This window comes from Uloborus diversus, chromosome 9, assembly GCF_026930045.1.
Source record: "Uloborus diversus isolate 005 chromosome 9, Udiv.v.3.1, whole genome shotgun sequence".
In the NCBI taxonomy this organism is placed as follows: domain Eukaryota; kingdom Metazoa; phylum Arthropoda; class Arachnida; order Araneae; family Uloboridae; genus Uloborus; species Uloborus diversus.
The window spans coordinates 107,255,302-107,267,399 of record NC_072739.1 but is presented as its reverse complement, the minus strand read 5'-3'; the positions used below and the strand labels follow the sequence as shown (position 1 = coordinate 107,267,399).

The 12,098-nt window shown below is 33.0% G+C and overlaps 1 protein-coding gene across 1 annotated transcript in view; it reads right to left on the bottom strand.

Annotated features, from left to right (window-relative positions):
• LOC129230701 (uncharacterized) overlaps positions 1 to 1,426 on the bottom strand; it is a 33,294-nt gene extending 31,868 nt beyond the window's left edge. The window contains exon 1 of the mRNA XM_054865121.1: positions 1,244 to 1,426. Within this exon, the coding sequence (XP_054721096.1) occupies positions 1,244 to 1,397 (154 nt within the window). The 5' untranslated portion in view covers positions 1,398 to 1,426. The remainder of the gene's footprint in view (positions 1 to 1,243) is intronic.
• Positions 1,427 to 12,098: the final 10,672 nt, after the last annotated feature.

Genomic DNA, 12,098 nt, shown 5'->3' with positions numbered 1-12,098 from the left:
ATTTGAAAATAAAAATATTTCTGAAATTTGCTTTTTTTTATTGCATCTTTTAATATTTACCTTGGCATTGTAGACAATTTAATCACTTTTTTAAAACTTACTTCAAGTTATTTTCCTTTTTTAGTTATTTTAACTCTAACTCTAACTTTTTATATGTTTATTTTTATCTTTTAAAAATATTTATTACATTTTTAATTAAGGCAATCAATTTACTAAAATTTGCGATCCTGACATGTTTCTATAGAAAGTTTCTATTAGCCAAGATTTCCGACACCCGTGGCACTAGAAGTCCCAATTAGCTCGAATAAGAGAGCTTCTACTGTACCTAAAAATCTTTTAACTATTATTTAAATTGTAGAGAGGGTAAACTCCGTAATTGGATTACTGTAAAATGTGTGCGCCGAATAAGAATTAGTGGAATAATAAGGGCACCCCCTCCCAACTCCTTTTTTTCCCGTGTAGGATAGCAAAATTAAAATTCACTATTTCGTGATTTTAGTGTCATTGGAAAGCCTAACTGAGTGATTAATGGTTATCAACAAGCAGTCTATTATCAACAAGCAAAAGTGTAGCAATAGTTATAACGAAAGAGTCTTGTCCAAATTACTTAACCTTATTTTACAGTAAATTTAGTTTCTTTATGGTTCATTGTAGATTACAATCATGAAAAAAGTTGTTAATAGTTATAGAAAGCCTAATTTAAGTAGTTGAAAAATTCAAAAAGTAAAATGTCGCTGCGTATCGTGATTTTTTCCTGTGATTTGAAAAAATTAGACAAATAGGCTGGCAAAAAAATAAATAAGGCAGAACAGAAAATATCGACTTATTAGGGCTTCGAATTGGACGATCAATCTTTATTTTTCCCATTGAAGTTTGAATTTTTTGATAATGTTTCTATGTATAGCAAATGTAGTTTAATATGTTTTCCTATTGACAATATTGAACTTTTCTTTTTCTTAACTTTTAGCTTTATAGTACATCTTTTCGCTTTTTCAGGGTTTACTTTACTGGGGATCCATGTAAGGTCAATTCTCCATTTTAGTTAAACTGCTGAGACGCATAATTTAAACTTAAATTTTCAGACGGAATGATCTTTTTCATTTTTTTTTAAATCATTTCTTGAATGTCATGAATTCCAGCCAATTGAATCATTAATGAGAGAGATGTTAATCCATGATCCTTAGGTTGACCTCATTTTTTGCACTTCACTTATACTAAAATTTTTGCCGTTAATTTTACTTACCTAAGACACATGTTATGTCTCTCCAACATGGGTAAATATCAGCTTCGTTGCTTTCTGGGGGTGGTGTGGAAGGACTTAATCCATTTGGGGCCAAAGACACAACAATCTTAAAATATACAAGCGTAAAAAGCAACAATCCAGGAAACATTATCATTTGCTCAAGGTACGTTATCAGACGAAAGGGTTTTTAATACTTTACCGGAGCGAATTTTGAATAAAGAATAAAACTCTGTTATAATTTCTTTCTGAAAAAAAAAGCGAGAAAGCTGAGTAAATAGCAATCGTGCTAATACCAATGTAACATGATAGTTCGCAAACAAGTATAATACAAGTCAGAAAGAATGATTCAAAAAACGTATAATTTTGTTAAGGGCTTTCATTCACGCTAATAGCATTTAGGATGAATTCGTGTTTTTATCACGAAATCGTCTATCCATTTTTTTTTTCAAAATTCAAAGCTATCTGCATAATTTTAAACAAAATGTAAGTACAAATAGTTCGTGCACATTAGCAGAATTAAATACAATGTTGTTTTTAACTGCACACATTGAAGATAATGTATATTTTCCTCGTTTAAAGTTTCATAACGTTCATAAAAACATTCATCCACATACTTTATTAAGTTTTTATTGTTAGCAGCTTATTAAATACTCGTTTTAAATCTGCTTTTAAAGTCATCTATAGGAAAAAACAGGGCTGCAGAGAGCCAAGGCGGACCCCTTGTCAATTATGTCGTTGCCCCCCCCCCCCCCAAAAAAAGGAAAAAAGGTGAAAAAAAAGAAAAGAAAAGGGGGAGAAGAAGAAGAAAAAAGGTGAAAAAAGAAAAAAAGGCGAAAAACAAGAAAAGAATAGGGGAAATAGAAAAAAAAAGTTGGGGGAGGGGGGAATAAAGAAATCAACTGTTTACTAGAAAACAACTAACTCTATTTTAAGTGCCACAACAGTAAATATTAAAAGGCTAAATTTTACTTAATCTTTAAGTTTTCTCTTATTCGGAGTTTTTCCGCCCCTTTTTGTTTCTTCCTTTTTTTTCTTCTTTCTTTTTTTCCTCCTTTTTTTCTTTTTTTTTTCATCATGAAAAAAAAAAAAACCCGGCGACACCCGTGCCCCCCCCCCTCCAAATAGTACAGTAAAATTAGGCCAAAAAATGGCCAAACCAAAACATCCAAAAAAAAAAAGATGAAACCTGTTGCAAATTACTTCTTACCCTTCCAGCAAGAAGAGGTAAAAAGTCCCAGCACTTTGCGCGTCGGGTTTTGGGGGGAAGGGGGGGACGAAATAATCCTCTATTTAAGTAAAAATAATTTCTATTACTTAAAAAAAATTCTCAAACCTCGCAGAAACCACTCTATAATAGTAAAATAATAAACTCTCAAAAAAAAAATAATAATTCTAGTTAACAGGGGTGCACAGGCCGGGGGGGGATGGGGGGGTTCATGGAGCAGCTTTGCGTCATTTGAATTTTTAAGGCAGTTTTTCGAAGGGGTATTTTTTTCTTTTTTGAGGGCTTTTATTCTGGATGGATACTCCGTCACACTTAAGGGGTGCGCCATCGCTTTTTTTTGGGGGGGACCCTGAATTTACATTCTAAAATCAACAATTGCAGTGAAGTTCACGAAAAAATTTCCCTGATTTAAACTTTTTCGAAGTACAAAATGCCACACAATGATATGGTGATGTCAGAATGATAATTCTAAAAGATCTAAGCGAGCTCAGTAACCAAATGACTATTTGTGACTGGCGTTATTAAACTGTTTAGAGCGCTGGAAAACTAAATTCCTGTGCAGCATAAAAAAAGTCCAAATTGACCAAAGTTTCCCGACTTCTTGATTAACAAACTTCAACTATTCTACAATCTTTTGCCATCACCGTAAGGGGGGACAAACCGAAATTGCCAACAGTGAAACTGGCATTGCTGCAATTCTGCACCCTCTAAGTCGGTGGGGGTTCTCATTTGCAAACACCGAGATACCTCTCTTTTACGCAGCTGGTTATGTGAATTATGCTAAATATGCAGACATATACTTTCAACACTATCTCAAATTTTTGAGTACATTATGCGATAAAAAAAACTTGATGACATCAGCTAAAACATCAGCTATCCAACGATCTAACGCAGTGACAAATTCATGTGGTCTAGAACCTGTAGTGATTCAACGATAGAACAAGTCTTGATGAGAGCAATGAGTAATACAACAATAGAATGCTAAATATTTACACCTTTTTTGTCTCTCAGTTTGGAAATCCCAATCCGTTTCTAAAGCCCCAGAAGATTCTTTCCTCTTAAGTTGGTTATGGTATTGCTCGCTGATGATAAGGTGAGTTGCGATGAGACCTTTAACGTTCGGGTAGTAACATCAAAGGATATTGAAGGCAAACATTTTTGTGGCATTTCTTTGTAAAGGAGGTAAACAGTTAAGTCTTTAGCTTCTGTTACGAGAGTAGTTACTATCTGTAAAGATGTGTAAGCCCAAACCATCTTTTACACTTAATGGTATGAACAGTAAAGATGGAATAACAAATTGTTAGAAACTTCTGGTACGAGTTATGCGCTGATCCTCCATCAGTATTCGATGAATCTGGTTTCAGAAGGAAAGAAATCTTGTATCGTTAAAGTGCTATTATCTGAAGCAAGGTTCATCCACCATCACAGAACGAACAGCTGGTGTCATATATGAGGCAGTGAGAAGCAAAGGGATGTAAGTGGACATTTTCAAGCTTTGAATAAAACGCGTTTAAAGATAAGATCCTAGGTAGGCTTTCATCAATTTTCTTTTCTAAATCACGCTGTACAGAAGCAACTACCAGGTCTACTAGTACCATCTCTTGCCTCAAGATAGAGGAGAGGTTCACCAACCATTTGTACTGGTTATCTTCAAATTTTTAATTTTGCCACTTGCATCCCTTTGTTTCTCACTGTCTCATATGTAATAGATAGAAGATACGTGCTTGATCATATTTTTGGTAATGATCTGTAAGCTTCAAGGAAATATGTCAGCAATTCAGTGTATAGGTAATTTGTAAGTATGGGAAAGCTAGTGTCATATTTGATGGGTGCAAAGAAAGCACCACAGAAATATAATCTGCGTCCTATTAAAACAGCCAAGCCTTCTGCTCTAGAAGACTTTCTGCGTCCCAAACCTTGTGCTTGCTCTGAGGAGCTCATTGGATGTTGTGAATGTTTGAAAAGTCTGAAAGTGGACTGAAGTGCTGAATTATGTGCACAAACTCTATTAGACATAGCTGCAACAATAACGATTTTTGCTGAGGATCTAGATTCCAAAAAACATCTTGATAACGAAAACTTTTTGTTACAAGCTTAGGAGAAATCATTTGAAAGCAAAAAACAGTTCAGCTTAATTTTTCTGGCATTTAATCAAATGTGTACCATTAGAGGGGGTGAGGGGGAAAGATAATATTTTAGTACATAATTTCGTTTTGAGAGGTGAGCTACTGTTCTTATGGGGTGGACAGTCCCGATTTAATGCATTTTTGATTTGCATGAAATAATACTTCTACTTGAAATAAAGGGGGGGGGGGTGAGGAATTATTTTATTTGGCGAAGGGGGGGGGGTGCTGTAGCTCTGAGAGGAGGTGCACCATCGATCTTGGAAGATGGACACACTCGAGTTCTAACTTTAACTTAGCATAAAATAATGTTTCCATATGAAATGTATGGAGGGGGATTCGGGGGTACTGTTTCATTTTACGGGGATAGGGGGGCTCTGTAGCATTGGTGGGTTATGTCATCCTTCTTGGGGGTCAAACACCTCTAATTTCATGCTTTTTAATTTAGTAAAACATAATATTCTCACTTTAAATTTGCTCTAAAAATTCAGGAAAAATACCCAAAACAGCAGTTTTTAGATGCCCCCCATTCCAAAACCCGACGCACAATGGGGTGGGACTTTTTACCTGTTCTTATTGGGAGGGTAATAAACAATTTGCACCAGGTTTAGCTTTTTTTTTTTTTTGGATGTTTGGGTCCGACCCCTATTTTTACTGTACTAAAAGCCCGGCCCCTAGTTTCCGACTAGACTGATATGGCTTCTCGTCGGGCCTGGGGGAGGGATACCATGTAGCATAAATTATCATTCGTATAAACATCAATAAATGAAAATTAAATTATCAATGCAAATCCGCTGTTCTAGTTATGTTTTAAGACTGGAATATTTTGTTACAGAAATTATTTTCCGTAGAATTTGTAGCATCTATAAACAAATATCTGTAAACAAGCAGTGATGTTATAAGGCTAGAATATTTTGTTACAGAACGTTTCTTACGTAGAATTTGAAGCATCAATTAACAAATAATTGATCTATAAACAAAGTTATGTAATAAGGCTAAAATATTTTACTACAGAAATTATCTTCCGTTAAAAATTATATCATCTTTCAACAAATAATGCTCATCATACTTTGAAAAACCAAACTTTAACTTATCTTTTTTGCAGCCCATATATAAATATTCCTCCGGGCTGTCGATATATTGCACGTAGTTCTGCGTTAGCCCTGGCTTTAAAGCGATAACTAACTGCGACGGAACACTTAGTTTAACATTTACCATTTACATTATTTCCTAAAGATTTAAAACAATTCCTGCGCAGAAAGATGACTATGTAAATGTATTTGTTACCATAAAAGACCAAAATTAGAGAATGTCGACCTTCACCGGAAATATTTGAGTTTTCACCTATATCTTATGTTGTGAATGTTGATAATTACTGGCTAATATCGACACTGGACTTTCAGAGTAACATATACATGCGCGTATTTGCGACTTAAACGAGTCAATTATTTTACAGCATCATTGCCCATGCTATGGCGTGCAGGTTATACAAAAATTCGCCGTTCTGTTCAATGTTACGAAACGAGATATATATATATTGAAATTCTCGAAAACAACTGATCATCTTCATTCGGTGTTATGAATGATAGTTGCAATTTTGAATCCAAGTAGTCATAAATTGGTTTCTAAAAGAGGCAGATGCAATCTTTGTATTACTAAAATAAGTATGTAAAAATGATGACAGCAAATTTTGGTTTGTATCTGCTTTATTTTCCTTGTTTTTCTTTGCTATCTAGGAACAAATTAAATAATGAAATTAAATTTTATTTTTGCTCTGGCTCGCGAGATTCATCTTATGTGTGGTGTAGCCCGCGGGTAAAAAAAAAGGTTTGGCACCACTGATTTAAAGGGCTAAAATAAGAAAAATGTTGTTTTGCGTATATAGTAAAATGCCCAACAATTTATTGTCACTGAACAAATCGTGTGAAAAAATTTCTCGAAATGCGTTTCACCTTTTGCAGCTGCGAGAAACAGTGATGAATCTGAAGATTGTTCCAAAAACCAATTGTGGAAACTTTTTGGATTTAGTTTTGACCAAAAGACCATGTCGGGATATTAGTTTTTGACAAGGGCATACTTGGATTGATTTTTCTTCTCCACTACCCAGAAATCTCATAACTTCTTTCTAGTTTCAGAGTTGAGCGATTTGTTCCATACATGTTCTATACTGCTGTAGAGAAAAATAAACAAAGAGGAGGAGGAAGTGAAAGCATCTCCAACAAGTTTTTTCTTTCGTAATTGAAGGCAGAAGAATGTGTCTGTTGCATTTTTGTTTTGTACAATAAATATCCGTGTAATTCGTTTAAAACTAATGGTTTCAATTGTGCAACACATATATAGTAAAACTTGATCAACACTATTAATTCTTACACTTAACACTTAAGTTACATTAAAATGATCAAAACTTACTATTATATAATTTGAAAATATCAGGTTAGTTTTTAAAAAACAAAAAGAATATTCATCTTTAAAAATAGAACTATCTTTTGGGGAACATATAGATGCCTTTAAATAGTTTTTCTTTTATTTTTCCTTTATTTAGTTAAGAAATTTGCGGAATAGAAAAAAGCCTTTTTAACTCATCAGATATCTTAGAAGCATTATGTGAACATTTACGTAAAAGGTTAAAATCTTTAAGTTGGAGAGTTTTTTAAAATTTTCTCGTGTATTTAATGCTATTTAAAGCATTATAATGTTATAAATACGTATCATTTTAGTATTTTTTATGAGTACTGATGTATTAGTTACTTTAGTTTTAAACGTCTGCTTACATAAGGTTTCCATTTCTATAGTTTTTTACATTACTCAATAATTAAAAAATTAATATACAGTGGACTCGTGCTACAGTACGCTTTATCTTTCGAGAAGTGGATGTTACGCAAGTTTTTGACAAGGAACGTAGAGACTATTGATCACATGCTAAAAAGATTATGTCAGTATACAGGAAAGCAGCCCCAATTAGCAGGCACTGACACGAAATTTCTTTTCCCTCTGTTTTACAGTTTCAAACTCACCTTTTGATATATTTAATGAAGTTTAAATTTAGCAAAGAATATGAGCGAGATACAGATTCGAATCACATTTCAGAGCACTTTTTTTTTCTTTACGGAGAACATTCGGAACAATTTTTAGTGCACATTCAGCAAACTGGAGCAGTTTTTCTGAACTGAAGTGTACCGAACATATTTTCAATGCGTACTGAGGTTTTTCAGTGTGCATATGAGTCGGTATAAATTATATTCCGGATTCATATAGCGAAAATATTATTCAATTTTATTCCGACTTACATGCACACTCCATATACTGCCGTGGGCGGGTAAATGACAGTATCTGCAGAAATAAATTTACAAGAAACTTGAAGAAATGCGTTTTGGATTCCATACTTACAATAGGGAAATGTTTGGTTAGCTTTTTTTTTCATTGGGATTCAAATCAGCAAGCATGTACAATACATGCAGGTAACGTACAATACATGACAAGAATGCCAAAAAATTAAAATTTCGTTGTTACTGCCCTTTACCTACCCACTGCAATATTTTCCTCAATACAGACAATACAAGACATAACAAAAATTTAGTAGACATTAGAAGAGCAACTTTTATGACTAAGCATAATAATCTACTTTCAATACGTTTTAAATTAGAAACAGTGGAAGCACTGCATGTGTAGTTAGAAAATGCAATTCCTCATTGTAAACAAATGTTTTTAAATTCTCTGAAACAAAGAACACTAGCTTAATCTGTAATCCGTACTTCTTTGCCAGTTGCGCAAAAAAACTTAGAAAGCAAGAACAAAGCACATCACTTTTGCTTGCTATAAATGAAATGCTATTTTATGGAAATCTGAGTAGGAACGGATGGAGCACTAATTAAATTTTTGAAAGCAAATGACAGAATTTGTTTCTTTTTTCGCTAGAAAAAGGTTCTTGTTCCTGAGTAAACCCTGACATTCATTAAAGAAAAGGGAGAGAATACATTTCGTTGGGAGCATATTGAAATAGTGAAGCTCGGAAATTTAAATCTTTACGGTAGACAGTATTATCATTGAAGAAAAGAATAAAAGGGAATCAGAGAATGTTATAAGTTACTCAATGAATGCTTACATATAGAATATATTTTAAAGTTTTTCTTTTATTAAAACGATTACTCTTTTGGTGTTTCTCTAATTTTGTATAATTTATTTCATACACTTATCATTTTTTTTATCGTCTGCATTTATTTAATACTCAAAACCGTATTTTTAACAGCTTTTGCTTAAACTTGGCTATTATTATTTCCTTTACATAAAACAAACACTAAAATAACATAAGTTACTCGACTTGAATGGAATATCATTGTCAGGACTGTATCACATTAGTGTCTTAAAAGTTGCGAATATAAAAAGCCACAACAATTAGGAGACACGAATCCTGGTGTTTGAATCAGAGAGAAAATGCATATAAAAGAGATTTGAGATGAAAAAAGCATTCACATGTGAATGTTTATGTTTCTTAAGTTACTTTCTCTGTCACAATATAAATTTTTAATTATTGCCAAAAACAGTTAAAAATTGTAGTCAACTTTGTGAATAAAGTTGGCAAGCTTATTTCAAGACTATAACTTAACTAAACATAGATTTGTGACTTATAGATATTTGAAACTTTTAAAGTAATACAGGTTTTCGAAGCTTTTTTTTTAAATCAAGGCAAGTCATTAGTTTAGTTTTGAAAAGACTTTTTTTTTCTCTCCATGTTTGATCAAAATTGTTTCAAACTCGAAACTGAAAACTTGCAATACGTAAAGCAAATTAGCTATAAGTATGCTATCCCCTCTCTATGCGCAATAGATTTACAATGCAACGGCAGTGAATACCGGTTTTCTTTCTGGTTGTTCGCTTTTCAGAAGGAAAGGTAACAAGTAAGTTATTAATGGAAAAGTTTCAGCTCAGATAAATTTCTTTTTTTTAAGAATAGGGAGAGTGACCCAAAGTCGGTAGGTCGCACAAAGCGGGTAGGCCTTCGTATGCCCCCCCCCCCACATGCCCCATGGTGAGTAAGCGGTGAAGCATACGTATGTCGTGTTTAAATGAACACCCCCGAGTTTTAATAAATCCCAGCGAAGCAGCAGTGAAGCGGCATGGCGCAACTAGGATTAAAATTTTTAAAAAAAATGATATATTTCTTTTAAAAAATGATATTTCGTAACTTGTGATTAGTCGAACACCAGCTTTTTTTTTCTTTTTTTTTTATTGTCAATGAAATTACGTTATTCTGACACCATCCACTTACAAACTACGATGGTCATTTCGCTTGTTTCTTTTTTAAATTTGAGGTTATAATTATTGAAATAAAAAATGTGCCTTTGAGCCAAGTGGGTCGGGCAAAACGGTTATAGGATTGAATCATATATTTATTCATAATTTCTAGACTCATATGCTGACTTAAATTTTCTATTTAAATAGGATTAGCATAACTTTTAAAAGTTATTTTTTAGGATGACAATTAATTAGTCTATTAATTTAATCAGTTATTTATTCATGTTGAATAAACAAATGTGCTGACCTTAAACTAGATAAGTACAACTGTTTTATATTTTTTTTACATAATAGCAGGTAGCTAGTCAACTATTTTAATCATTTATAACTTCATATTTGATTGGCCACAATGTACGAAACCACAATTAGTTAAGCTTACCCGCTTTGGGCTCCCTGGTAGGGCAAAGCGAGTTTTTCATACGTTTGTAAAGTTTAATAATAAATAAATATTGGGTTGGAAAAAATACAAAAATCACTTTTTATTTTGAAGTTCAAGAGGAAATAAACCGAAGTTGTTAAAAGTCCAAAAAACTACAATTTTCGAGCGTTCTTCAAAAATCTACCCACTTTGGGCCACCCTCCCTTATGTCTATAAACTTGATTCGTAATAAAAATTATCAAATAAAAAGAATAGTGTAAACCAAGCTTGTAGAAACAGTTTTTGGATTACAAAACATTTTGATATTCTATTTTGTTCGTTTAGTTGTAATATTTTCTATGTTTTTCCTAAAACAATAACTACTAGTTTTAATTTTAAAATCGAAACTATGTTTTAAAAACAACAGTTTTATGATTGCCCTGAGCAGAGTTACTTGTTACAAGTAAACAAACTTCATCATTACAGACATCTTACGTTAGTAAATTAACTCTACATCAATAACACTCGTAAATGTACTGTAACGTGGTATGCATACTGATGACGGTGTTACAGGTGTAGAATTGACTTAGCTAAAACGTATATGGAGTTTTTTTTATGAACACCATTACAATGAATATACTCAAAGTCAACAACTAGAAATTAGAAAGCAAAAAAATAACTGTGATCAAAGCATTTAGTAACGTTGAGAGTTTCATGTCAAACGCTCGGGAATAATTCAAGCAATAGATACATGTGTGCTGAAATTTTATAGCTATAATTAAGTACTAGAGCTACCTTTAACTCAATGAATGCTTATATATAGAATACATTTTAAAGTTTTTCTTTTATTAAAACCATTACTCTTATAGTGTTTCTCTAATTTTGTATATTTTTTTTCATACACTTATCTTTTTGTTTTATCGTCTGCACTTATTAAATACTCAAAAGCGTACTTTGAACAGCTTCTGCTTAAACTTGGCTATTATTATTTCCTTTACATAAAACAAACAATATAATAATATAAGTTACTCTACTTGTATAGAATATCTTTGTCGAGACTGTATCACATTAGTGTCTTAAAAGTTGCGACTATAAAAAGCCACAAAAAGTAGGAGACACGAAGTTTGGTGTTTGAATCAGTACAGTATTTAGTTGGGTTTGAATAGGTGCAAAATGTTCTGCATTTAGTTAAACAAGCTATCCTAACGTCGGTTTGAGCATGTAAAGCTGCTGCTTTAGGGAAATACAACTATTCTTCGCTCTGCAGTCAAAATCATGATTACTTTACTCGCAGTCAAAGCATTCTGGTCGATTCTTACACACCTCGGGTTAACTTGGATATCGTTTAATTTCGTTTCATGTGGTGAATTCGATATAAATTAGAAGACATTTCGTCGACAGGAATGGTCAAAAACGACGGGGAGAGAAGTTTGACCGGTACAAAAATCAATCTGATTGTTTTGTTTGAGAAATATCGAAATTAGATAGGTGAGGCCGAGTCGTTCCTTTTTTTTTATTAATCTCTTGCATTATTGGGTATAAAACAATTTCAAGGAACTTAATCATATGTAGTCGAATTTAGTAATGGATATCTATAAGCAACGAGATAGGTAAATGACGTGCCTTTTTCGTATAGGCAACCAAAAAATAGTAGGTGCGATCATAAGATATATAATTGATCTATGCGTAAAACTTTATGCGTTAACTTAAGGCCTACTTTTTCTATGAGCAAACTTTGGAACCAACCACCTCGTTTTTAATCCCTCATTGCAACAAACAACGGCAACTTATTTGTAATCACGTGCTATTGCCAATCTCAAAAATGAATCGTTTTAAATTAAAACGTTTCTTGCTAGA